Genomic DNA, 23802 nt, shown 5'->3' on the forward strand with positions numbered 1-23802 from the left:
ATATTTAGAAAGTCAAATCAATTAGCACTGAAACACAAAGACACGGGAGCAGAGAGAGCCCCCTGTTCCTGCTCAACACCTGCAGCTAAAACAGGAATTAATACTGACCCCAGCATCATTTTACTGCATATACACATGCTGTGGTATTACAGTAACCATTAACGTTACTGTTGTCAGACCATAATCAGCTCTTTTTCAATCCAACCGGTCGGGGCAAAGTGTTGCCTTTTGTGAACGTTTCTTCCTCTTATCCGGATGTTTTTCCTGGCCACTGTTCCCAAACGCTTGCTCGTGGTGGGTATTATTGGGTCCGTAAATAATTTCATTGAGCGAGTTTAGACCTGCTCTATTTGCGTCGGTTGTTTCTCCTGAAATAACTGACACTTCTGGAGATGAATTGGCTCGACTGAACTCGAGAAAGGGAGAGAAACAAAAAAGACCACCAAGACGAAGACATAAAAACCAACTATAATGAGACACAAACCAACTATAGTCTGGCTGTCTTGCTCCTGTTTTGAGTCTTTTACGTGTCCATACTGCTGTCTGTCCATGTGAAAGGTTAACGGACAACATAAACACATGAAATCACCGAAGTGGGGTTAAAAATCTTTTACCAAAATAAGAAATAAACGTGCACTGTTTATGACCAGACATACCTCTGAGACCAGAGGCGGCAGTAGTGTCCTCGTCCTGCGTGCTGATTGTGAGAAATAACCAAAGAAGAAGACAATTTGGAAGGTGGACGACGAGGAGGAAGGAACAGGAAGAAGTAGAAAAGGAGCAGGAGAAGAAGAAGTAGCTAAAAAAAAAAAAGACAAAAAACAACAACAACATAACAACACGGACATTGTCTATTAACAAACAAGGTTGCACAGTTCTGAGAGGTATACGTGACATCCAGGTTGTTTGAATGCAAAATGAAAACTAACGTGCCTACTAACTGGACTCGCCTGGTCTTCCTCGTTAGACCCCTCAGGAGCTGCTAGTCCGGCTAGTTATGCTGCTGCTAGCTAACAGTTAGCTGCCCCATTGGCTTCTTGCTAGGCTAAAGGCGTTAGCATTTGGCTACTGTGCTGTCGTTTTGTCCTTTGAGACCTTATTTAGTCGATAAAGTAGGTGAGTGCGGCCGACCGGGGCTAATTTTAGCCCCTGATGAGCCTCTCTGTCGCTCAGCTTGGCGGCTTGCTAACAGCCGGCTGCTTGCTAGTGTAACCGCCTGTAAAAACAAATGCTGCTGTGGTCACTGTTACATTGACATGAGGTTTGTCTGACATCGTTTTCACCGTTTTGTTGGGGTTGTGCTTTCTTTCAGCCTCTTGAAAGGTCAAATGTTTGTTGCTGCACCTCTTGTACGATACAGCCTGTCCCTCTTTGGCTAATCGAGTTAGCGACTAACTAAGCAGTGAAATTTAAAGTAATTTGCCGTATCTGACCATTTTAACCAACATGTTCACTCCTAAAATGCCTGGACAGAAAAGGTTGTGTAGCTTCATGCCAGTAAAGTTATTCGTTAATGGACGATATTTCTTATTTGAGTCTCACATGAAGAAAGGCTTCTCCAAACCTTGAAGCATGTGTCATTGGCAAAGAGGAGCCATCGTGTCCATACAATTGTGCTGAGTTTATGAACTGGAATTGCAATAGTGGCAATATTACAGTAAGATTTTACCTTTACAGAAATATTGTCTTTATCTATAATTATCAGGCCCAGTTTGTCCTTTTCCTCTTGGTGACATACTTTTGAACTGGCTGTTTTGCATTCAAGACTGTAAAAAAAAACCCAATCCTTTTTGTAAGTTATTAATATATCTTTGAAATATATAATTGCCAATCTTTCACAGGCCCCAGTGTGCATATCCAATAAACAGTTTCAAAACCTAAAAATAATTGACACTCATGTGAAACTGAGAAAGTTGTTGGTGATCAACTTTCCATCCATCAGTCAACTGAAGAGCTGACTTTTGGCATTAAATGGTAGTGTTTGTACAAACACTTTATCAAAAGTGTATCAAAATAACAATGCTGTGTTACATAGCTACAGAAAGAACCGTTATAGTTATCTTATGTAAGCAGTATGGCGTCTGTGACTGTTACTTTCCATGAAACGTTGCTTTTTAGAAACATGTATAACTGTACTGTGATTTTAAATGATTGTTGATTTTATATATCATTTTCTTTCTTTTTAGGAAACACCCTAGAGCATGATGTGAGCTGTTAGCCATATAAAAGCCTTCGACACCTACAACTTGCTGCTGATATGGTGCACTTGAGAAAGAGCTTCAGGAGCCCCCAGTCTCACTTTTTTATGTGAGTCTGGGGAAAATGTTGTCACAGATTGTGGATCAAGGATGTCCAGTTCCATGAGTTTCCATTTTCACAGCCCCTCAATCAAACAGCTATAAGGAACATGGAAAGGGAAACAGCCGAGAAGGAGATGGATGGTGTGACAGAAACTGACGAGGAGATCCCTGATGGTGACTCCACGTCAGCAACCAAATCTAGTCAGTGTGAGGCCAGAGAGACTGATGACTTCGAGGAGGAGGACAAAACAGCCTGTTTCAAATCTCAGGACACCCAAAACCCAGCCACTCCACAAGACTCTGGAATTGCTGAAACTGAGTATTGTGGATCTACAGAGGCCAAAGAGGAAGATGAGGAGGCATCGGATGGGTTTGAGCATGACAGTGTGACAGAGCATGACAACTCGCAGGTTGTAAATCAAGAAGAAGATGAAACTGCTAAAGAGCAGCACATGAATGGAGAGTCTGGTTGGAGGAATGTGGGAGGTGGCCGTCGGTGTAAATTGAAGAGCAGTGGTTCATTTTCAGAGCAGAGCAGTCAAAGTCCTTTTGGATCCTTTCAAAAAAGCAATGTTATGTCCAGTGGTGGCCGTCACAAGCAGACCCGCCGACGTAACCACCACCATCAACAGAATCGAGGCCGCCGGCGGACAGGCAATCAGCTCATTTTAGCTTTCAAGGAGATGCTGTCAGAGTCTGTAAGCTTCTGGTGTATCTCCTGTGTGCACATGATGATTGAGATTATTGTCACATTAACTCACAATTGTGGAGTCGGTGTGGAGACTGGAGGGGTGAAACTGTACAACTTTGGGCAGCAGCTCCTGGTAAAGATCACAGATATACCTGGGATGAAGGCAGATGCTAGTCGAATTCTGAAATGGACTAAATGCGCAGGAGCAGACCTGGTTGATAAAACAGTTTGGTTAGTGAAGTGGGTAAAGACAGCTGCCTTATCATGTTTCAGACTTTTCTGTGCTTTGGCTATTCTTGGGTCCCGATGGTCAAAGGGTGTGTTGGTCTGTCTCGGTGGAGAACGGGGAAAACGCTACTGGACGGCTTTTCAAGAGTCAAAGTTATGGAAGAGAATGGTATCATTGTTGGAAAGCATTCGAAGCAGATTGAGGAGGGATAGTATTTTGCCTCCCTCCACGCCTGAGTCGCCTGGCAGAACAGGGAGGGGCCAGTCAGGCCAGGAACTGGAGAGACTGTTGGCCTTGGCAGAGGTACCAGAAGATGAGCTTGACCCTTTTACCGTGCTCGGTGTGGAAGTACATGCCACTGAGGCTGAGCTGAAGAAGGCCTACAGACAGCTGGCTGTTCAGGTATGTGTGCAGTGCCAGTGGCTGGGTGATACGCACATTGCGCTTAAATTATTGGATACCTGGAATAACGAATAGTAAACAATATCTTAGCCAGAATTTTTGTCCTTTATTCATGCAACTTTTTCTTCTGTCCTTTCTCTTTCAGGTTCACCCAGATAAGAATAAACACCCACGAGCTGGAGAGGCATTCAAAGTTTTGAGGGCTGCCTGGGATATTGTCAGTAACCCAGAGACACGACGAGAGTATGAGTTGTGAGTACACAGAAAAGGCTTATCAGAGGACAAAGGCAAAAAAAATTTCTGCAGCTGTTTGATCTATTTTGGTGCAATTAATTATCATTCTCTTTTGTTAAGCACTGTAGAGTGAATGAGGGTCTCTCTGGAAAATTCTTAACTTTAGGTTTTCTAAAATAATGATAACAAGTAGAAATTCTGTTGTATCAGCAACGAGTGTGTTTCTTTTCATAGGAAACGTATGGCAGCAACTGAGCTCTCAAAGTCCATGAATGAGTTTCTCACCAAACTGCAGGATGACCTGAAGGAAGCTATGAACACCATGATGTGTACCAAGTGTGAAGGCAAACACAAGTATGTCACCACACAAGTAGACAATGTCATCTCAAATTCACTTAGATGTTTTCACAGTGTTTGAAACATCATTTAGTATAAAAAGCTAAGTTGTGTTTTAAGCAGTAGACTTTTCACTGTAGTCTTGCTTGATGTGTGTATGTGAGCGCAGGAGGTTTGAAATGGATCGTGAACCTGCTGAAGCCCGGTTCTGTGCTGAATGCAACCGTTGCCATAGTGCTGAGGAGGGGGACTTGTGGGCGGAGTCCAGTATGTTGGGTCTACGCATCACATACTTTGCCTGTATGGATGGTAAAGTTTATGATATTACAGGTGAACATTAAAATAATATTTTTTTTATTCCTTTTCATCGATAACAGAAATACATTCTGTAGTTTGCATGAGCTTATTATATTATAAGTTCCTTTGTTATTATTCCTCACATGACAAAAAAAACAGTATTTCTTGGTTGAAATGTTTCTGTTTGTGACTATGTAATTTTTCAGAGTGGGCAGGTTGCCAAAGAATAGTCATTTCTCCTGACACGCACCGTGTGCCCTATCACATCTCTTTTGGTTCAAAGAACAACAGTAATGCCACCCGACACAGGTATGTCCTCCATATTTAGAACTGGCAGCATCTGGGACACCAGATGCGTTTGTCTTCTTTATATTGAGGATGTTGTTGTCCCTCTGTGGGAAAATAAATGATACAAGTCCCCCTGCTCCTCTCTGCCTACATCTGGCTGCAGACATGCATTTTGTTGAATATTTTTGAAAATGTGGTTGTTACATGATATGACTGATAATAAATTATTTTGTGGAAAAAAAAAAAAAAAGTCTAAAACATCCTGGAAGTTGGCAAAACTATCATTACCTGATACTGATACATATATATTAGATATAGATTAGATTGGGTTGTTCACCTTTGTGACAATAATGTTTATAAATTGATACTGATTTTATGTTTAAGTACAATTAATTTTCAAATAGACTTTAAGCCCACACTTTTAAAGTTGACCATTACTGAAATGCTGAAATGCAGTTACCGCAGATCATCTACAGAATGAAAAAGCGGAAAAGTTGTCTGAACTATGGAACGTTTCTTTCCAGGATGCCCTCAGAGCACGCCACTGGTCCAACCAACCCTGCTGATTTGCAGGACTTCTTCAACCGCATCTTCAAAGGAGGACCTCCTAATGACATGGCTGCCAATGGGGGGTTCTTCCCCTCAGGTCCACCTCACCATCACCCTCCTGGTGCTGGAGTGCCCCCATTCTCCCCTCCCCCAGGCCAGACAGGTTTCCACATGCCAGGGAGTCACCGGCCAGAGTCCAGTGAAACGTGGGCTGAAAGTGGCAAACCCCCCAGGAGGAGGAAGAAAGTCCGAAAACCCTTTCAGAGGTGAAGTCTGTTGGCTTTTCAGAGTATCAACAAGACAACACAGGGACACAATAAATACTGGCCATGTTTGTCTCTTGCCTACTTGTTGGCATGTGAAGATCTGAAATGGAGAAGATTCATATGGGTAAGGCTGTACTCAGATCAGAGGAGGGAGACTGGGTCAGAGGAGCCTGTGGACTGAATGCAAGTATCAAAAGAGGGCTGAGAAGGTGGCAGCGATGGTGCTTTACCTCTCATTTCACCATACCTTTTGTTGGTTTTTAAGACAACGGTAGCCTTGGCATTGAAATCCCTATCAGGATGCTGTAATGAATCATTTTTCTCTCATAATTTCCTGTCAAATCCTGCAATGCATGATTTATTCACCTGCGTTTTAACACTTTAGTTCTCTCATTTATGTTCATGTTTTGTATAAGGTCAGTTTACGACTTGGTGAAAAGGACTGCAGTCAGTTGGACTGTGAATTATGAATCATGACTTACGACACGAAGAAGATAAAGATCTGAGCAACATCACTGTGTCAGTGTTGATCACATTAATGGCATGCAGATGTACCTCTAGATCTGCACCTTGCCCACATCATTTCAAGAATGAGCCCAAACTAGCCGAATCCAACAAATCTAATGTAACAATACACAGAAGCTACACATTTTGAAAGATCATATAATGAAAAAACTTCTTTGTTGTAGCCACATTTTTTTTAGGACAGCTGATCTGACAGTGGTCAGTTTTTACTGTTAAATAAGGGCATGGTGTGGTTCCCTGCACACAGATGGCAAGAGAAGGCAAAAACACTTTTAGTATGCATGGCTTAATGTAGGTCACATGCTATCATCTTGCATTAGAAATCTACCACAACAACTACCATTCACCCATGTTTGTCCCAGGTTCTTTGTTCATTATTATTACTACACACAATGCAAATTAATACCCACCAGAGTCAGAATTTCAACTGTTCCGTTTTACAAAACAACCTCTTTTATTTCCATACTGAGATTTGGCCACAGCCATACGACATATCTATGCTAGTTGGAGCTGATATTTGTATGGCAGTTACCAGAGAATCGCATCCCACATTAGAAGCCACTTTCTAAAAAAACAAACACACAAAAAAAACAAACACGTCAATTAGTTTCATGTCAGTCCAGTTAGACAAGAACCTATAATGGAGTCAGGATGTAAATGTCTGATGTCAGATGTCTTAAGTGCGAAAGTTTGAGACATGCTGATCCAAACATGCTAAGCCTGTTGTTAACCATTTCAGACCCAGTTCAGCAGTAATCACCTCACAGGTGCAGATCTAATAGTGGGACTGAATTCAAAGGTGTTTCAAACGTCATAAGTGACACCTTGACATTTTGAAATGTTATGTCATGAATCTTCAAAGCATACAGTAGGTTTTTACTGCCCCCGGCTGGAGATCCTCTTTGTAACCACACTGGAAAACAGCTGACTGTTGACGCTTCAGAAAAAACTAGCTAATGTCTACCTGAGTCATAATGACGCAAACCTGAGCTTTTTGTAAATTTTGTATTTGAATTATCCTTTTTCTCATGCTAATCATTACTGGGGTCACAGTAAAAATGCAGTACTTTGAAATCATATTGCATCAGCAGATAATTATAGTGATGTTTGCACATTTTTCTTTAAGTGCCATTTTATCCCTGCAGTCATGTTATGGGGGCATGTTAAGCCTTGATGAAATATGAACTTCACTGGGAAAAAAATATTCAAAATAATTATCCAATTTAAAATGATCAATGTAAACAGAATCATATGTATAATTATTGTGTCAGCTAGTGTGGAGTCTTGAACATGTTTAAACCTCTATGTGGATGTGCTCCAGCTTTCAAAATGTCAAGGTCACACGTTCCCAGAAAGTCTAATATTAACAGCTAATCTACTTGTAATCCCCCCCAGTGTTACTGCATGTAACAACAACAGTCTTTAAAATAAGTGGTTGCGTTGTGGATTTGGTTCTTGAAACGGTTTTTAACATGAAAGTTAAGTTAATCCATGTCATAGATTCATTGAAGAAACCCAAATGGTTATTGTTTACTCCTCATATGTGAAGCTTGTGAGTGTAGTGATATTTGATAAAGGCTATTTTTCATACCGACATTTGATAAATACCATGTTATTTTTTCTTTTGTGTTACTTTGCACACCTATCCCTGTAGTAACATCAAAGGCTTTTGAAGAGCCATCGGTGGTTTAGTCCAAAAAGACTCCTCCAGCTGCAGTGGTGCAGCTTGCTGAGCTAGATTCTTTTGGGGGTTGAAATGAATGTGAAATGATAGGATTTCAGTTGCACAACATTACACTTCACTTAGCAATTTGGAGGAACCCAAATATCTGAGCTACGTTATGGCATTCTAATGGATAATGTGCATTTGTGTGGTTGCCTTAAAAGTTGAATCTTTGTTGCAGATAAAGTTCATTGAACTAAAGGATGTTAAGTTTACCACACTTCTCATGTGACACATTGTTTTCTTGTATATTTAGCCAGTTTCCCAGACATGGATTGAAATATTGTAAACATAAGTGTCTCCTCTTTCCAAATGAAATCAAAGAATCTCTCACAAGAGAGAAAAACTTGTCCTGGCCTAAATTTATTTAGACCAAAACAGTTTGGTAGCCTGAGGAGAGATTAGGCTGCTCTCAAAACAATGAGGGCCATAGAAAAAAAAAAACAAAAAAACATCAGGGTTAAATTCAGATTATGTGATGAGACAGAAACAAACATTACTTTATTCCAGATTTTCTTTTCCAACAATGTGCAATATTTCTTTTTACTTTTCTTTGTCATACTGGTTGAGGGGTTGACCATCTAATCTCATCCAGTCTTCAACTGTTTAGATGATATACAGCTGAACAGCTACTTTAGTCCCTGTCTAGGAAACTGGACCCACATTCAACAGAATGTGCTGTTTTCCACATGTCCACCTTGATTTAAGAATGTACAAGGCTGTATGTTTAAGGTAGCAGTTCAAGAATGAAAATGAAGTCAAAAAAAAAAAAAAAAAAAAAAAGAGCCAACACTTAAGTTTTTTTCCCCAAGTTTTTAACAGAATATGCAGAAGTATTGCAAAAAATATCTGACAATCATCAGGGTTTTTTGTAGGAAAACATGTGAGTTCCGTGGCTGGCAAACAGTTTTAAAATATCGCTGTTGGGTTTTGTTTCCCCGCTTACTCTGATTTTCAAAATAAAGATGATTTCTTATATGCACAATGTTTGTTCTGTGCTCAGGCTGCATAACAAGTGAGTTATCCGTGCATATCAGCTACAAAGCATTTTAAAACATACACAGTGACAAAGTAGGATTACATGCGTCTACATTAAAAATCCTGCCCAGAGCTTCTTGCTGCCTGAAAGGTCTCATCCTTTCATTTGGCTGAATGTTTCATTTTTACTGTAAACCCACACAGAAAAGGGTTCTGTCACTGTTTTACCTCATACGGCTTTTCCACTCTCTGACCTTATTAACTAATGGTGCTCTGGCCATGGAAAGAGCATGTGCATCCCCCTGCTCCTTACAAGGAGTAGTTTCTGAGAGGTACAGAGCCTCACTCCCTCTCCTGACTTAATATAGCCATTAACAGGTTAGATGGATGGAAAAATTGCAATATCATTTTTCAGAACTACAGTTTAGACTCCAACAGGAGTTCTTCAGCTCTGTCAGAATCGGTCTCATAATGTCTGGCAGTGAAGCGTTCCTCAGCTGTCCAGCAGTGAGCACTACAGTTCATCCTGACTGACCACTTCTCTTTAATACACATGAATGGTTACAAAGCTTGAACAAAGGAATATAATAAATGCTCCATTTGTATAAGTTCTGTGCTAAAATAGAATTTACAAATATTAGGTTTGTTGTCAAAGTTTTGATTTATAACTTCAATCATAAGAACTAAACTGACTGAAAATCATTCTGTCTGTCCATTGCACTGTTTTGTGAGGGATGTTACATCAGTCCCATCAGTCAGTGGTACCCAAACTTCTTTCTGTCTTTCTTGGCTTTAGACAACCTCCTCCTAATCCTGATCAGCACTGAGTATTTTTCAAGTTGTGTAAAGCTTCTGTCTCTGGTCAAATGAGGGTTGACTTCTATTTGGGGAGCCTCTGATGAAGAACAAAGCCAACAATATTTCAAAGTATTATTTGGCCCAGGCTTTAGATGTACCCTGTCAAATATCCAGTTTTTTGTGTGTGTGTGTGTGTGTGTGTGTGTGTGTGTGTGTGTGTGTGTGTGTGTGTATATATATATATATGAGAACAATATGATCATAAACAAAAACTGTGTGTGTGTGTATATTGGTTACATCTGTGTTTCCGCCTACAACTTGCCTCTCAGAGCCCCAATGATGCTGCGGAGCTGAGAACAGTCTCGATAAGCCACCAGGCCTCCATGATTGGCCCAGCGGTCAGCTCCTTTACACTCAGCCGAAGGCTGGTGATACGTCAGTTCAACGTGGTGATCCTGTGATCCAGAGCTGGACTGTAGACTCTTAGTCAGGTCCACCACTCCTCCTCCGAGGGCTCTGAGCAGAGCGTGGGGGGCGCAGGAGTCCCACTTAAAGGTGCTGCCCTCTGAGAGGACGTAGACGTCAGTGAGGCCCTGAATGACGCACAGGATCTTGTAGCCGGCTCCGGAGGCGTACATCAGTTTTTTTGGGCTGCAGACTGAACCCAGGGTTTCCTTTACGACCTGCTTCTCACTAGAGCTTAGCACCACAGCAAGACCACGTTCACTGTCAGGGTCACCTTTAGGACAGGACAACGAGCAGACATTGATGTCCCCACAGGACACACCCCAGAAGTGCTTCCCCCTCCAGCTGTGAATATAAACAAGCAGAGGAAAGGTGAGAATATTTTAATTCAGCTGAGACATGGGAGAAGACAAAAGAGACCAACTCATATGCCAACAATCCAGAAAATTCAAGATAAAATGTAAAATGACTGCTGAAGTTGAGAGGGTTCAGCAGTTAGTCATCAAGCTGTGAATCACATCATCTAAACACTCCTCACAGTTTGATGATTTCTCTGAGTTGGGTATCTGGTCAGACTCATCACTGACTGTTTTCAGACTTGGATCTTAAATCCAAAACTGATCATGTAAGATTAGTTCCAACTGTGTGAGATGAAGACAAAGTGATCCCAAGAAAAACACTGATGAGGTGAGTAGATCAAATGAATAGATAATCATCTGATTATTAAATTCAGATAACCCTGATGCTGCTTAGAAGAATTCAGGTTTTGATGTTTGTGATGGGGTTCTCCAGATGTAACCCCAGTGTGTGTTATACTTACACTCCGCTTGAAGGATCTTTGTAGTTGAACGGCTGGTTTATGACGCCCATGACAGGCTCGCCAGTGCTCCGAAGGTAAACCCCGATCAGAACCAAAGCACAGTGCAGACCTGAGGGAGACAGGTGACCCTCCTGTAGCACTTCCTCTTTGCCCTCTATGTACTGGCTGGTCGCATCTTGATTAAAAAAAAATAAATAAAATAAAAAAACAGAGACAGTAAGTTGTCACTGATGTCTGACATGACATACACAAGCTGAGACAAATTCTCTATGTCAAAGAGGAAAATGTTGATCCTTCACCTATGGGGTCGATCCAGATGCCGAGCTCAGCCGGGCTGAGGGGCACCGTCAGGCCATCTGTGCTGCTGTCGATGGTTGCTGGGTTTTGGTGGATGGCTCGAGCCAGCAGAGAAGCTGCTGTGTGGTTACCATCCAACACTGTGGCCAGCAGCGCTGCGGTTTCCTCCTCTGTGCTGCACACTGTGACTGTCACACTCTCTCCTGTTGACACACACAGCCAGTGAGGCTTCGGCTGAATACTTTCTACAAATAACTTAATATTTACTCAGTGAAAGATGCAGCAGTGTTGGCTGCACAAAGCCATTATTGTTGTTCACCTCCTCCCACGAGCACAGGATGTCTAAAAACCAGCCAATACTCTGTCCCGGCCTCACAATATCTGTCCCCTAATTTAACTTATTTTGAAGATCATACTGTGTGACAACAATATCAACAAGAACTGAAATTATTAGTCTCTTGACTGCTTCCAACTTCTCAATTATAAGGAGAGCAAACTGAACGTGCTTAATTTTTTTGGACTGTAGGCTGAACTCATGACAACACAAAGATTTTTACTGTTTTTATGACATTTAAATTGTAAACAGATTAAACTACTAATCTATACTAATCTGAGAATTTACTCTATGGTGGACTATTTGTGATGTTTTAAATCTCACTTAAGAGTCAAACTGGTTAATCGTACTACCCAGCTTGGCCTTCAAACTGCAATGTCAGGTTTTACAGGAAAAATAAAACAAAACACAACCATAGGGATTACCATCACATAAAAATTCTACCCCCTCTTCATGATCTGCTGCAGCAGGCCTTCAGCCTTTCTACTCACCATCTTTTGCTGAATTTCACTCAAGTGCAGGACCAAGCACAGCAGGAAGTCTTTCCTGCCAGCCGCCACAGCACGTTGAGGCTATCTAATGTGTTGTGATACTTTTTGTACATCTGCACATCATCTTTAATTCATAATAGTGAAATCTTGGGTTTGTTTTTAGGTGGAGAATTGTGTTGTTATTCTTATTTTTTGTTAATGTAGCTGTTTCAACAAAATAATTTCCTGTGGAAGGCTCAATAAAATATCCATCCAGTTTTCTATGATCAATACAGTGCTAGATTGACCATATCATACTCTGACTGAAACCAAACACATGATGGTTTCAGCCCAACAGGACCTAGTGCATGATTTCAAAATAAAAACTAGGCACTATTTGTGCAAATGGCTATAACTATAGTGTTATTAAATTTAAAAGTAAACATAATGCAAGAGCATGTAGTGTGTCAAATGTAACATTAAATACTTACCAAGCCCATTTTCAAATTTGTTGGACTCCTCTCCATGAATGAAACCAGCCATTTCTGGAAACTGCACAGAAGACAAGTCATGATTAAAAGGCAACACACAGACTACTTTCAGTGCAATTATATTGTATTGTAGGCATACTCTCCAAATGTCTCTCCCACCTGAGCACCAACATCATGTCGGATCATCTCCTGGATCACCACGTCAGCGAGGGTCTTGAAGTCCTGGACGAACTTTTTGTTCTTGTCATCACCGGTCTTCTCTTGTACCAGCAGCTGAAAGAGAGGAGCCTCCTGCCTGCAGACCCGGGCCACATTAGCCGCTTTCTCAGCCACCTTCAGCAGCAGCCTCAGCAGATCGGCCATGCCTGAACCGACCTGAGGAAGGAAGGGAGGGAGGCTGTAGTCAACACGGTGATGGAAACTGAGAGAGAGAGAGAGAGAGAGAGAGAGAGAGAGAGAGAGAGAGAGAGAGAGACAAGGGAGGGGAAAGGGAAAAAAAGATGAGGCAGGTCACATCAAACATACCGAGTTATTTATAGCCTCAAAATGAAAACAGGACATTTCTGAAAAAAGACATGAGCAAGAGAGGGGGCTGTGGTTTCAGCTCTTTGCATGTGAGCCACATGGTGTCTGAGCTCAGGTCAGCAAGAAAGTGCTTTAAAACGTTACAAAGCTGTGACTCACACGAGAGAGAGAGAGAAAACCGTGACGTGTTCTCACACTGCATTACGTCAGCAGTGTTACAATACACACCTTCACCTGGGGACAGAAATATCTGAAAATCTTATTAATGTAGGCATTCTGACTGGCAGGTAGAGCAGATATCAGCTGTAACACTGGGCGGAACCTGACGGAGCACACACATGTAAATGTTTAGCTGAGCTTTTACGAGGACAGATAAAGAAGAAAGGGATTTTAAACCTCGGAGGAAAAGCACAGACCTGACCAAAGACCGCTCCCTGCGCTCCAGCTGCTGCTTCCTGTCGCCGCCAAACGCCTGAAGTTCAGTCCGACAGGGATGACAGAGACGGCACACACCCCGCAGACCTTTTGGTTGGGTTTCTCGTTTGATAATGACCGTTTCCTACCGAGGGGAAGGGCGGACGGCCCCTCACATCTAGGCCGACAGGGACGAGGAGCGGACGGCAGCGCGCACGGTGTTTCTTCCAAGGTGTCGACAACCCGGAAACAGAGGCGCGCTGCGTTCAAGGAGCTCAGGATTTCATGGTCGAAAAAAATAAAAAAATAAAAAAATAAACATTACAGTCATTGTTAAAAGTCATTTTTATTTTGCTTTCCGACAATAACAAACAAACAAATACAAACAAATACAAAATTAACAAGTCGTAGAATAACAATTTTTTTTTATTAAATATCGGTCCATTCAGGCTCTATTCACTTGTACATCTCTATCTCATGCATTAACAATTTATAGGGCCTCTTTTATAGAGTAGGTCAAAATGGCTGCATTGTCAAAGACATACAATCCAAAGTACATGGGTTGGTTCGAATTTGCCAAGTAAAGGAGTCAATCAAAATCTCTAAGCATGTATTTAGTTGTTGTTGCTTCCAATCTAAAGTCATCCACCTCTCTGGTTCGTGGGAACCATCAGTGTGGGTGGTTTAGTTATTATCACGAATACATTTCCAGCTCATAATGTAATACGTAGCAACAGAACTCAATTAGAGAGCACCTAACTCTGGGTTTATGATAATTACATTTTTACAGTGCTGCTCTAATTGCATTAGAGTGAAGCCACAGCTCAGTAAGAGCTCAGTAAAATATGTTGTTGAGTTCTTGTAAGACTTTTAGGGGAAATTTACTGTCAGTTCAGTTGATCACAAGCTAAAGAAGACAGCCCACTTACAAATAATTAGCCTCTTATACTTACAAAAATTCTCAGGGTGATTATACATCCAAGCTTCGACAGTATTCTTAAACAATTTTTCACGATCTCAGATAATATTGAGCCTTAACTGAGCCAATATCAGTTTATGTGAGAGGGAGAAACTTGATCAGACTCATTTCACAGCAAATGGTTTTTGGTCACATCTCTGACCGCTGATATCCATTAGACATACATTACATGACAGATGTAAATGGAAGTGGTCAATCAAATGATCAATACAGCCCAATAGCAAACTGGGTGAGGCAGTGCTGGATAAGCCATCAGTCGCACTTTGGATTTTTGCAGGACATAGATACGTCTTCTGATGAAGGTAAGAAAGACTAAATATTTTACATGCACAGTATGTTTACAGACAAAACTTGCCTGTTAATAATATAATAGGCTATGAAGGCATAAGTTAAATGTGTATATTTTTTGTCTAAATTTGCTGTAAAATATCTATCTTTCTTCTTAAAATTCTCACATGAGAGAAGCAAAATATGATTGTGTTTTGAGAACATTTAAACTGCTTGTTGCAGCCCTCAAAGAAGAGTATGTCTGAGCTGGAGAAAAGCATGGTGACTATCATCCAAGTTTTCCACAAATACACGGATCACAAGTGCAAGCTGAGGAAAGCTGATCTTAAATCCCTTATTGACAATGAGATGAGTCATTTCATCATGGTAAGTTATGGAAATATAAACATTTGCATGTTTTCCAAATGACAGTATAAAGCTTGCACTCGCTCATGAGAGCAACTTAAATACACTGGACTCTTTATTAGCATAGGTGGAGCATACTTCAAATGTGTGTAATGTGACACTTGCAAATGTTAATGAAAACTGTACTGCTACTCTTGTCTTTCTGATGTTGGTCAGTGCTTTAGTACGATGTCCTGTAGAGTCTTTAGTGCTGTGACTACAAAATCTGGCATAGACGTTCAATGTACCCAAGCGATGACTCCAAATGTCCACTCACTGAACATGACAAAAACATAACATACAAACTTAACATTAGATTTTCAAATACATCACATCATGGAGTGAATATGAGACATGACAAATAAACATAGGATAAACTACCAACAGTTCTCTCACCTTTCACCTTTACCCCCAAACAATCCAGCATTCCGCATTTTTGCTTTCTGCTTTATATCTAATTAAAATGTGATTGTCTTAAAGGCAATTGAATTGCTGACTTTTTTACTTTCATCCATTTTTTCTGCTGAACAGAAAATCCATGATAGCGATACTCTGGATGAGCTTTTTGCAGACCTTGATCAGAACAGAGATCTGGAGATTGACTTCAAAGAGTTCATCACCCTCATCGCGATGGTCACCTCAGCATGCCATGAATTCTTCACCCCGAAAACCAGTGATAGTTAATTGACGTGTATACCAACTACTTATTAAAAAAAGCAAACAAACATGTGGAACCTAAAAACTGTGTCTGGATTTTAAATGTGAGACTTCAATATTTATGGGAGTGAATGATGATCAGAACACATTTTCATCAACTCGGATGGTGGATCAACGTCTTTTGTTCACTTCTATGAAAGATTTGATCGCGTGAGTTGTTCTGTGGCAAACGGCCAAACAGCTCTCCCTTGTGGAGAATCTCTAGTCTGCTAAAACTGGAAGAGTTGGAGAAGCGCACTTAGATCTCCTTATCATTGAGGAACAGTTTTGCTTTTCCCCCTCAGCTCTCTGCTCGGTAAACTCTCTCAGCTACTACCCTCATGAGGTGTATTCAAACAAAAAGTCCACTTCACATCAGGTTCAACGTCTCAGGTTGTTTTCCATATAATCCAAAATCTTTTTCCAGGCATCTTCCCAGGCAGCTGCATGGGTTGCATAGCTCAGGTCATCTTCTCCCACTATGTACATTAAAAGGGCAGCTGATGTTCTCGATCTGCAACATCACAACAACGCTGGCATACATTTTGCCGAATTGATAGATGCAGTCAGCGATCGCTTGCATCTGAATACTTCATCGAAATTCCAACTGACCCGCTGATACAAATCAAACATGATGGCTGGAGACGAGAACGTGTTTGGTTATTCATTTTACATGTATTGATGAAACTTTTTATGTCATGCACATGGTTTTGTGTGTTGATCGAGCCAAAGATTTTGAAATAAATTACATACCTTGGCATCTGTCTGAGTGGCAATTCGAAGAGTCAAATAGACTCCATATGACAGGCCGACGATACCAGTTCTTTCAGCACAGACCTGACAAGGATCCCGAAGTAAGCTGTATGCTGACTGTCCAAAAGAATAAATGGGACACATTAAGGAAATGTCAAATAGAGCTCAGCAGTTACAGTAGCCAGTTCGGTGTTCTGTCCATCACTGGATGACACATGCCCCTCCAGTAAGGACATGTCTCCACATTTTTTTTCTCAATCTGCACAAGTAAGGTAAGTTTCATCAATATACAGAGGCAATAACAAACTGCTTCTGTGATTTTCAAAGCAACAATCAAATGAAACTGAATATTGACTGGGGAATACAGTACATTCAAATGAATCAAAATGAAATTTGGGTTCTACTGCAAGTGCATAGGAACACAGTGTCTGTGACTCTGTGAACTTGTTTTTATCACTTGCCTCAAACCTTGTCTTCCTCCTGGAGCCGGTTGCAGCCCCCAGAAGAGTCCCATTGGCTCACAGACTAGATATGAACCCCCAATTGCCTGATCCCTGGTCACGAATGCTGGGAGAAAAATACAAAGAAGGTGAAAATTACAAAATATAAAAAATTTAAATTCACTGTGACTTGCAGTTAATAGTCCCTTCTACATTTGTATTATAATGCGTAAATGCTTCCCACAAATCACCATCCTCACTATGGATTTGTGCACACACTGTAACTGGACAATGTGGGGGCAGGAAAGATCCTTCAATGTGGATCTGTTCATCTATGAGGGCACAAACAGGAGCAGCTGTCAACAGAGGGACTGGCCTGTAGCTGCTTCCCGATCGAACTGCACCTGCAGGGCGTAAGTAAATATACATGCAAAGTAGTTTTACATAAGAAACACTGAGTTATATCATAGACGAGAACCTACATTTACTGTAAGTGTCGCATTCAGTTAAGGTGCTTTTAAGAATATTTTTGGTAGTAGTGCTATCAAAAGAACTACAAATCATAGTTTACCTGTTGTCCCTTGCAGGATACACATGTTGATGTAGATTTAGAAATCTTAAATTTTCATATTATAGCTTTGTTTATATTATAGCAAGTTTAGTAACTTTAACAATTCTGTTAAAAATAGTACATTTCACATAAAGATATGAAAGTACAAATATCACAACCAGAGCTTAATGTAGCAGCAGTAAACCTGCAGCATTTGGAAGTAAATCTCATCAGGGTCAAAGTATAATTTAGTTTCTTGACTGAGAGGCAATCTCTACAAACACCTGAAAAACACAACAAACAGCAGACAACGCTCTCACCTACTGCACGCTGCAAACGGGCTGGCTTCCTGTGTAAACTGAAGCATGCTGTTATCATCATTTCTGTAAAGTTGTCAAACATGCATTTCAGATTCAAAGTGTCTCTGTCTTCTCAAAAGGAAAGGAATCAAGGTCAAACATGAAAACAAGGAAGACGTTCATGAGTATTCAGTGAAACACAACAGACCCAGTTAAATATTAAGCCTTTCAACTGGCCTGTGCTTCTCTGCTGGAAATTTATTTTTGACCTTTGTCCCACATTGTGTTACGATATGGGACAAACAAACAAACAAACAAACAAACAAACAAACAAACAAACAAACAAATAAATTAATTAATTAATAAAAAAAAAAAAAAGCTACATAGACTACTCACTACATACTGAGTCAGAGTGTATTAAGATGGGGATGTTCCTGTGGTAGTCTATGGCCTGGAAGAATACAAACTTTGAATGACACAGACAAAACAAAGTTATTTTATTAACTTTATATATAGGAGTCCTACATTAAGAGGTAGGATCTGCTGAAGAGATGGATCGCCCACAACATTTAAGACACCAAATCTGTTGCGCTGTAATTTTATGATTTTCACTTCCGGTGTCCTTCGTGGACGTGGCCACGAGTTCCAGCAGAAACCAGCAGGGTGAACTTCAGCCCCTGAGCATCACCTTCATACCTTAAGGTTCCTTATTAGAGTCACTAGATCGATCAATAGAAATCGAAGTCCAGTAAATTTTCGACTTTTTCATTAGTTTTATTAAGATATTTTTAAAAATCACACGTATTTAATTCCACACCAAAAACATGACTAATTCATTTGTCCGATGTATTTTATTTTGAAAATATGGCACCGCTCGTAAAGTTTTCCTTCCGAGTGCCGGGCTGTCACTTCCGTGTTGTGATGGCGTGTTAGCCAGTCGAGCACAGCACGGCTCGGTGTGATTTTGTTGTAACTGAGAAAATAAAAAAGAAACTGTCCGGATTGACGGAGCGACCTGAGGCGTTTGAGGTCCAGGAGTCAGGTCTGTACCAGCTGTGTGCGTGATGTGTTCACGGACCAAGCTAACATGCCGTCACCCGTGATGTTTTAGCGCTAACTTAGTTGGATGCCCGGGTCCACCGGGACTTTCTGTTTATGTGGAGCGGTTGTTTGTGATCTTCAGTCAGGGCTGGTCGGTGTTAGCTTTAGCTTTAGCGGCTGTGTGTTGGTGCTCCTGAAGCACAATGAATGAGCTGACTTCTGTCATAACGACGTTGTGTCGTGAAACCACCGGAGAGGTTTGTCTGTTCTCAGATTCATTTAGACAAACAATATCTGGATCGGTGAGTTTTGAACAGGACCTTCAGCTCTACTACGCGATGGTCATCCATGATGTTTTAAAAATCAAAACATCCAAAGGGCCTGAAGTATTTGTAGGGTGCTGTACTTTGATCAGTAACAACAAATGTAGTACGGAGGTGCTAAATCAGCCTGAGTAGAAACCACCTTAATCACACAATTTGTTCACTGACAAACGCATGCAATATACCATTATAAGTTTGTATTGATTATTTTCTTCTGACCTGTTGTGAGTGATTAATACTTGATGATTATGAGCTTTCTTTGTATTGTGTAAACAGTTTTTTCCCCCAAATGAGACAACTGTGTATACTTAATAGCCCAACAGTTTTCAGACTGAATGCTACGGTTGTACAGAAATAGTGTATTTTAACATAGAAAAGCTGTTGGGTAATGCATTTCAATGAATGCTGTGTTTCAGATTTATACATCGCACACAGGTCACACTGGATGGCCTAGCTGGTAACCTTTAGGGCCAGCTGTTAACATCCTCATTGGGCCTGTACGTGAAACACAAGTCTGCAATGGCCAGTCACTTCCGCAGCTACATCTGGGACCCCGTCCTCATTGTGTGTCAGATTGTGTTGATGCAGTGCATCTACTACAGTTTCTTGGGCCTCTGGTTGGCTGGAGTGGACAGTCTGGTGCAAACGAGTCGGTCACTGGATCAGATCTTTAGCTATGAAGTAAGTTATAAGGTATTTTTTGTGTAGAGCGTATTTTTAAATGGCGTGTGCGGTTGTGAGACAGCATTTAAATCTTTGCTCTACTGTTGCAGGCCCTTGGCTTTGCGACAATGCAAGGAAGGCTCTCGATGATGGCGTTCATCCTGAACTCCCTCACCTGGTAAATGATCTCTTCAGTCACTGCACATCCAAAAGGATTAGAGCTGTCAAAGGTCATGTTGAATTGGTTTTATTCAAACATCTCATGATACATTTGAAGGGACACAAAGAATTGAATTTCCTCTGCTCAATTGAACCAATAGAAGTAAACACTGTTGAAAAATGCATTTATTCACAGAGGACAAAAATAAAAGGTTAAGTCCTATCAATATCACGTATGGAAAGATTTGAACACTTTCATCTAAATCACCTTTGTATCCACATCAGAAAGATAAACAAACATAGCTGATAACATGCCTCAATGTCCCCGTAGTGCTATAGGACTGTGGTTCTTCATCCGCCGGGGGAAACAGTGCCTGGACTTCACTGTCACTGTACATTTCTTCCACATGATCGGCTGCTGGATCTATAACGCTCATCTCCCAGCTGCACTGTCTTGGTGGCTTGTCAATGTAGCCTGCATGGCCTTGATGGCCGTCATTGGAGAGTACTTGTGCATGCGGACTGAGCTCAGGGCCATTCCCGTCAACAGCGGACCTAAGTCTAACCTGTGAATTTTTGCTGTCATCTGTGGACTGTTTATGTCAGAGGAACTCAATCAGAGGAGGGTTTTCCACTGTTGGTGAAAGAAATCGAACATAAACCTCCATCAGTGAATATGTTGGCTTGTCGCACATTTCCTCTGAAAGTGATCATCAGACGAACTGATCTATTTATTCATAGCTGTCTTTGTTGGACAGCATTAAATCTAACATATTACAATGCATATTATAAAGCTTTTGAAAGCTTATGTTGGTTTACACGCCTTTCTGAAAGTAACAACTATAGATAGATAGTTTGCTTTGTAATTAATTCTCCTGGTTAAAATTCACTACATTAACATCAGCATAACAGAATTCCAGATGTGCGGCAAATATCGAAATCAGACATTTTTCTCTTTGTGTTAAGTCACTAGGCTTTGAAGCAAAACATCAAGGCCACTGTGGTACATGTTTTGGCTTTACAATCTAAAATGTTCCAGTAGCAGCAATTTAACAATTCAAGTGTGAAAATTTATCACAGTTTTTTTTTTTTTTTTTTTTTTTTGGATTTGCTGGATCTGAAAGTCAAATGTTGAATATCCTATTCAGTGTTAAAAAAGGTGTTCTGTAGTTTTCTGATACTGTCAGTCATTGTGTATACCCAAATGTAGGAGGAGGTTTTCTGCTTTAATCTGTCATCACATTATTTGTCAGAAGCATGGAATCTGGCATATTTTACCTCCTGGGAAAATTTTTGTACATTCAGCCCCATCATGATTGTTCTAGGTTTTCCTTGTCAAGCTTGTGCAGTATTTTGCACAGCTAGTGTTTATTTCCTCCTCTTTATGCCACGATGTACTATGCAGACAAGGTGGCCACTTTGGGCACAGTCTGTCAGCCACCAGCTGTGTCCTGACAGCAGGTTGTGTCTTTGTTTTCAAAAACACTGTCATTATTTGTGAGGAATTGAAGTCCTGAAAACGTGCAGCACTGACAGTTTCTGGAACAAACTCAGCTTTATCATTTTTTGACATCTTTTTTTTTTTTTGAAACTGTCAAAATTAGTGACATCTTGTTGCGACACTTATAACACATCCATCCTCATATATCCTTTGATTGTGTGCAGTGATGGTGTGAACTATGTGTTGTTATGTTTGAAATAAGGTTTATAAAGTGTGGTATAAATTACATTGTTACGGTGCATGAGCTGAAATCAAAAGGATTAGTTGACATTTTGAAAATGCCCACCCTTATGTCTGTACAAAAAAGTGAAGGTGGCTAGTTTACCCAGCTCAAACAGTGGAAAAGGCTTACAAAGGTAAACAAAATCCCCAAACCAGCACCTCTGAAGCATTTATGTCAGCCTCCCTGTTAACTGTTTCTGTGTTTACAATAGCGATTATAATGCAAACAATGAGAGGGGGTAATTCTCCTGGATGCTGGAAAGGGACAAGGTTGGCCAACTAAGCGGAGCCTATCTGGAAATAAACATGCTTAACATGTGTCTTCTAGACTGGTAACTACAGAGATGTTAATGCCAACATTGGCTGTGTAGCATATACCAAACTCACACATAGCTCCTTTAATCACATGACTGCAGGCTTCTGCTGATGATACAGTTTATTTCTTTCACTCACTGATATTTGTGTGACTTAAACAGACAAGATGCATTAGTTGATAATCTTTGTGAGGAGCCAGATGGGCAGTTTCCCTGTTTTTAGTTGTACGATGTTAGATGAATCTCCTGCTGGGGGCATCTTTGCATTTTCCATACACACATGACGGTGGTATCAACATTTGTTTTCAACTTTGTGCAGAAATTGGGTGTAAATATCAAAATGTCAAAATATTACTTCATTCAGACTACTATTTCTAAGACATGACTATGATTATCTAGAAACACAGCTGCACTCACAGGGTTTATTTGCGATGCCACCTTTTTAGTCTTAAAAGGACTTTCATTTTTATTATGTATTTAAATTCTGTACAAAGACCCTGAGAGATGGACCTATTCATGTAATTATTTTCTCGGACTTGTTTTTAGGGTGGAAATATCACAGCCAAAGTGTACACATATATATATGTATATATATGTATATACGTATATATGTATATGTATATATATATATGTGTATATATATATGTATGTATATATGTTTTGTTTTTTTTTTTTGTTCTCCTTTGGAGATGTAAGTGTAGTGTGTTTGCGGCTGCATTGGGAACGTTTGGCACAATGTAAGTGTGAAGCTATCCTGTTTAATAAAATCCTACCAGTTCCAACTGGCAGTAAAAAAAGTTAAGAGCTTGGTCAGGAAAGAATAGTTGAAAAAGAAAATAAAAATAAATAAATAGGTTGTTATGCTTCATATGTCAAAGGTGGATCTTCTAATGAGGCGACACATGCTGACTGTCTGGTGCTCCTCAGGATTTCCACCCTGGGCCCTGCTCCCTTATTTTCTCCTGCTATTTCCTGAGCTGGAAACGTGTCCAGGTGGAGAGAAGCAGATGGACGAGCACTAACAAGCTGAAAAATGCTGCTTGCGATCCTCATTACTGACACTTTGCTTCAGGGACGACTGAAAGCACACATCGGTTGTAAACGGCTTGTACAGCAGAGGGTTTACTGCATCAACTAAATGCCCCACTGTGTGACCACTTTGTGTGTTAAGACCAGTGCTCTCCAATATTTTGCGATGGGTGATGCACACACACACACACACATTTTAAACATGGTGCTTTATTATTACAAACACATTACCATATATTGCTTTGTACAGGATTGTAAATGGTGTGCTTTTCTATGAGTAAACTGAAAAAGCAAGCCACGTGAACAATTCATTTTTACATTCAGAAATTCTTTTCATGTTTGAACTGACGTCAGGGTTCGTTTCTATGGTATAATGCTCATGGTAACGCAGTCATTGTCATGCTTTCTTCAACAGCATATGAGGATATAAAATTCCTCCTATACAGAAGTGACCGTACATATTGCTCATGCTTGAGGACACCACGACTGATTTTGTATTCCCACCACCAGACACACACTGGATGACATAATGCTACCACTTGTGAAATGTGAAATAAATTGAAACAATTGCGAGCAAACATGCTAATGTGGCGGGGGCGGGTGGTGGGTGAATCTGCAGCAAGAGTGGATGCTGATACACCGAGGTGTTTGTGTAACTTCATGCAGAGGTCAATACTACTGTACTATTTATCCAAATTAAAATCGAAAGACTCCCACAAAAAATAGCAT

The 23802-nt window shown here is 40.6% G+C and overlaps 5 protein-coding genes across 7 annotated transcripts; 3 read left to right on the forward strand and 2 right to left on the reverse strand.

Annotated features, from left to right (window-relative positions):
* Positions 1-751: 751 nt before the first annotated feature.
* dnajc14 (DnaJ (Hsp40) homolog, subfamily C, member 14) lies at positions 752-8623 on the forward strand. The gene is made up of 7 exons (XM_029501814.1): positions 752-884; positions 2187-3622; positions 3768-3874; positions 4091-4210; positions 4362-4522; positions 4696-4798; positions 5302-8623. The coding sequence occupies exons 2-7, from the start codon at positions 2408-2410 to the stop codon at positions 5594-5596; spliced, it is 2001 nt and encodes a 666-aa protein (XP_029357674.1). The 5' UTR covers positions 752-884; positions 2187-2407; the 3' UTR covers positions 5597-8623.
* A 15-nt stretch (positions 8624-8638) lies between these two features.
* Positions 8639-13671, reverse strand: inpp1 (inositol polyphosphate-1-phosphatase). Of its 3 annotated transcripts, XR_003840730.1 has the most exons (7): positions 13435-13671; positions 12653-12914; positions 12494-12554; positions 11201-11401; positions 10902-11076; positions 9831-10426; positions 8639-9794 (listed from the first exon to the last, which is right to left on the reverse strand). XR_003840730.1 is itself a non-coding variant. In XM_029501839.1 (6 exons), the coding sequence occupies exons 2-6, from the start codon at positions 12854-12856 to the stop codon at positions 9928-9930; spliced, it is 1140 nt and encodes a 379-aa protein (XP_029357699.1). In that variant the 5' UTR covers positions 12857-12868; positions 13435-13671; the 3' UTR covers positions 8639-9927. The 3 variants fall into 3 exon arrangements, 2 of the variants coding, with proteins under 2 accessions (XP_029357699.1, XP_029357698.1); XM_029501839.1 differs by having other exon boundaries at positions 8639-10426; positions 12653-12868; XM_029501838.1 differs by having other exon boundaries at positions 8639-10426.
* A 1180-nt stretch (positions 13672-14851) lies between these two features.
* On the reverse strand, positions 14852-17924 carry LOC115044185 (uncharacterized). The gene is made up of 7 exons (XM_029503093.1): positions 17843-17924; positions 17163-17376; positions 16956-17086; positions 16709-16770; positions 16533-16649; positions 16357-16417; positions 14852-16258 (listed from the first exon to the last, which is right to left on the reverse strand). The coding sequence occupies exons 1-7, from the start codon at positions 17922-17924 to the stop codon at positions 16161-16163; spliced, it is 765 nt and encodes a 254-aa protein (XP_029358953.1). The 3' UTR covers positions 14852-16160.
* On the forward strand, positions 14922-15767 carry LOC115044178 (protein S100-B-like). Its single transcript, XM_029503057.1, has 2 exons — positions 14922-15065; positions 15615-15767. The coding sequence occupies exons 1-2, from the start codon at positions 14937-14939 to the stop codon at positions 15765-15767; spliced, it is 282 nt and encodes a 93-aa protein (XP_029358917.1). The 5' UTR covers positions 14922-14936.
* Positions 17925-18742: 818 nt separating the features above from the next.
* Positions 18743-23291, forward strand: sys1 (SYS1 golgi trafficking protein). Its single transcript, XM_029501855.1, has 4 exons — positions 18743-18863; positions 19602-19866; positions 19959-20026; positions 20339-23291. Exons 2-4 carry the CDS (start codon positions 19705-19707, stop codon positions 20577-20579), a joined length of 471 nt encoding a protein of 156 aa, XP_029357715.1. The 5' UTR covers positions 18743-18863; positions 19602-19704; the 3' UTR covers positions 20580-23291.
* The last annotated feature ends 511 nt before the right edge of the window (positions 23292-23802 follow it).

Source organism: Echeneis naucrates, chromosome 5 (genome assembly GCF_900963305.1).
Source record: "Echeneis naucrates chromosome 5, fEcheNa1.1, whole genome shotgun sequence".
In the NCBI taxonomy this organism is placed as follows: domain Eukaryota; kingdom Metazoa; phylum Chordata; class Actinopteri; order Carangiformes; family Echeneidae; genus Echeneis; species Echeneis naucrates.

Coding starts and splice junctions, on each gene's coding strand:
- dnajc14 (XM_029501814.1), top strand. CDS start 2,408: ATGGAAAGGGAAACAGCCGAGAAGGAGATGGATGGTGTGACAGAAACT. Junction 4,211..4,361: donor AAGTGTGAAGGCAAACACAA/GTATGTCACCAC, acceptor ATGTGAGCGCAG/GAGGTTTGAAATGGATCGTG. Junction 4,799..5,301: donor AGTAATGCCACCCGACACAG/GTATGTCCTCCA, acceptor GTTTCTTTCCAG/GATGCCCTCAGAGCACGCCA.
- inpp1 (XM_029501839.1), bottom strand. CDS start 12,856: ATGGCCGATCTGCTGAGGCTGCTGCTGAAGGTGGCTGAGAAAGCGGCT. Junction 11,402..12,493: donor CAAATTTGAAAATGGGCTTG/GTAAGTATTTAA, acceptor GTGTGTCAACAG/GAGAGAGTGTGACAGTCACA. Junction 10,427..10,901: donor AAAGATCCTTCAAGCGGAGT/GTAAGTATAACA, acceptor TTATATTCACAG/CTGGAGGGGGAAGCACTTCT.
- LOC115044178 (XM_029503057.1), top strand. CDS start 14,937: ATGTCTGAGCTGGAGAAAAGCATGGTGACTATCATCCAAGTTTTCCAC. Junction 15,066..15,614: donor AGATGAGTCATTTCATCATG/GTAAGTTATGGA, acceptor TCTGCTGAACAG/AAAATCCATGATAGCGATAC.
- LOC115044185 (XM_029503093.1), bottom strand. CDS start 17,924: ATGTTTGACAACTTTACAGAAATGATGATAACAGCATGCTTCAGTTTA. Junction 16,650..16,708: donor AGAACACCGAACTGGCTACT/GTAACTGCTGAG, acceptor TCTTTTGGACAG/TCAGCATACAGCTTACTTCG. Junction 16,259..16,356: donor GATGAAGTATTCAGATGCAA/GCGATCGCTGAC, acceptor TAATGTACATAG/TGGGAGAAGATGACCTGAGC.
- sys1 (XM_029501855.1), top strand. CDS start 19,705: ATGGCCAGTCACTTCCGCAGCTACATCTGGGACCCCGTCCTCATTGTG. Junction 19,867..19,958: donor ATCAGATCTTTAGCTATGAA/GTAAGTTATAAG, acceptor CTACTGTTGCAG/GCCCTTGGCTTTGCGACAAT. Junction 20,027..20,338: donor ATCCTGAACTCCCTCACCTG/GTAAATGATCTC, acceptor ATGTCCCCGTAG/TGCTATAGGACTGTGGTTCT.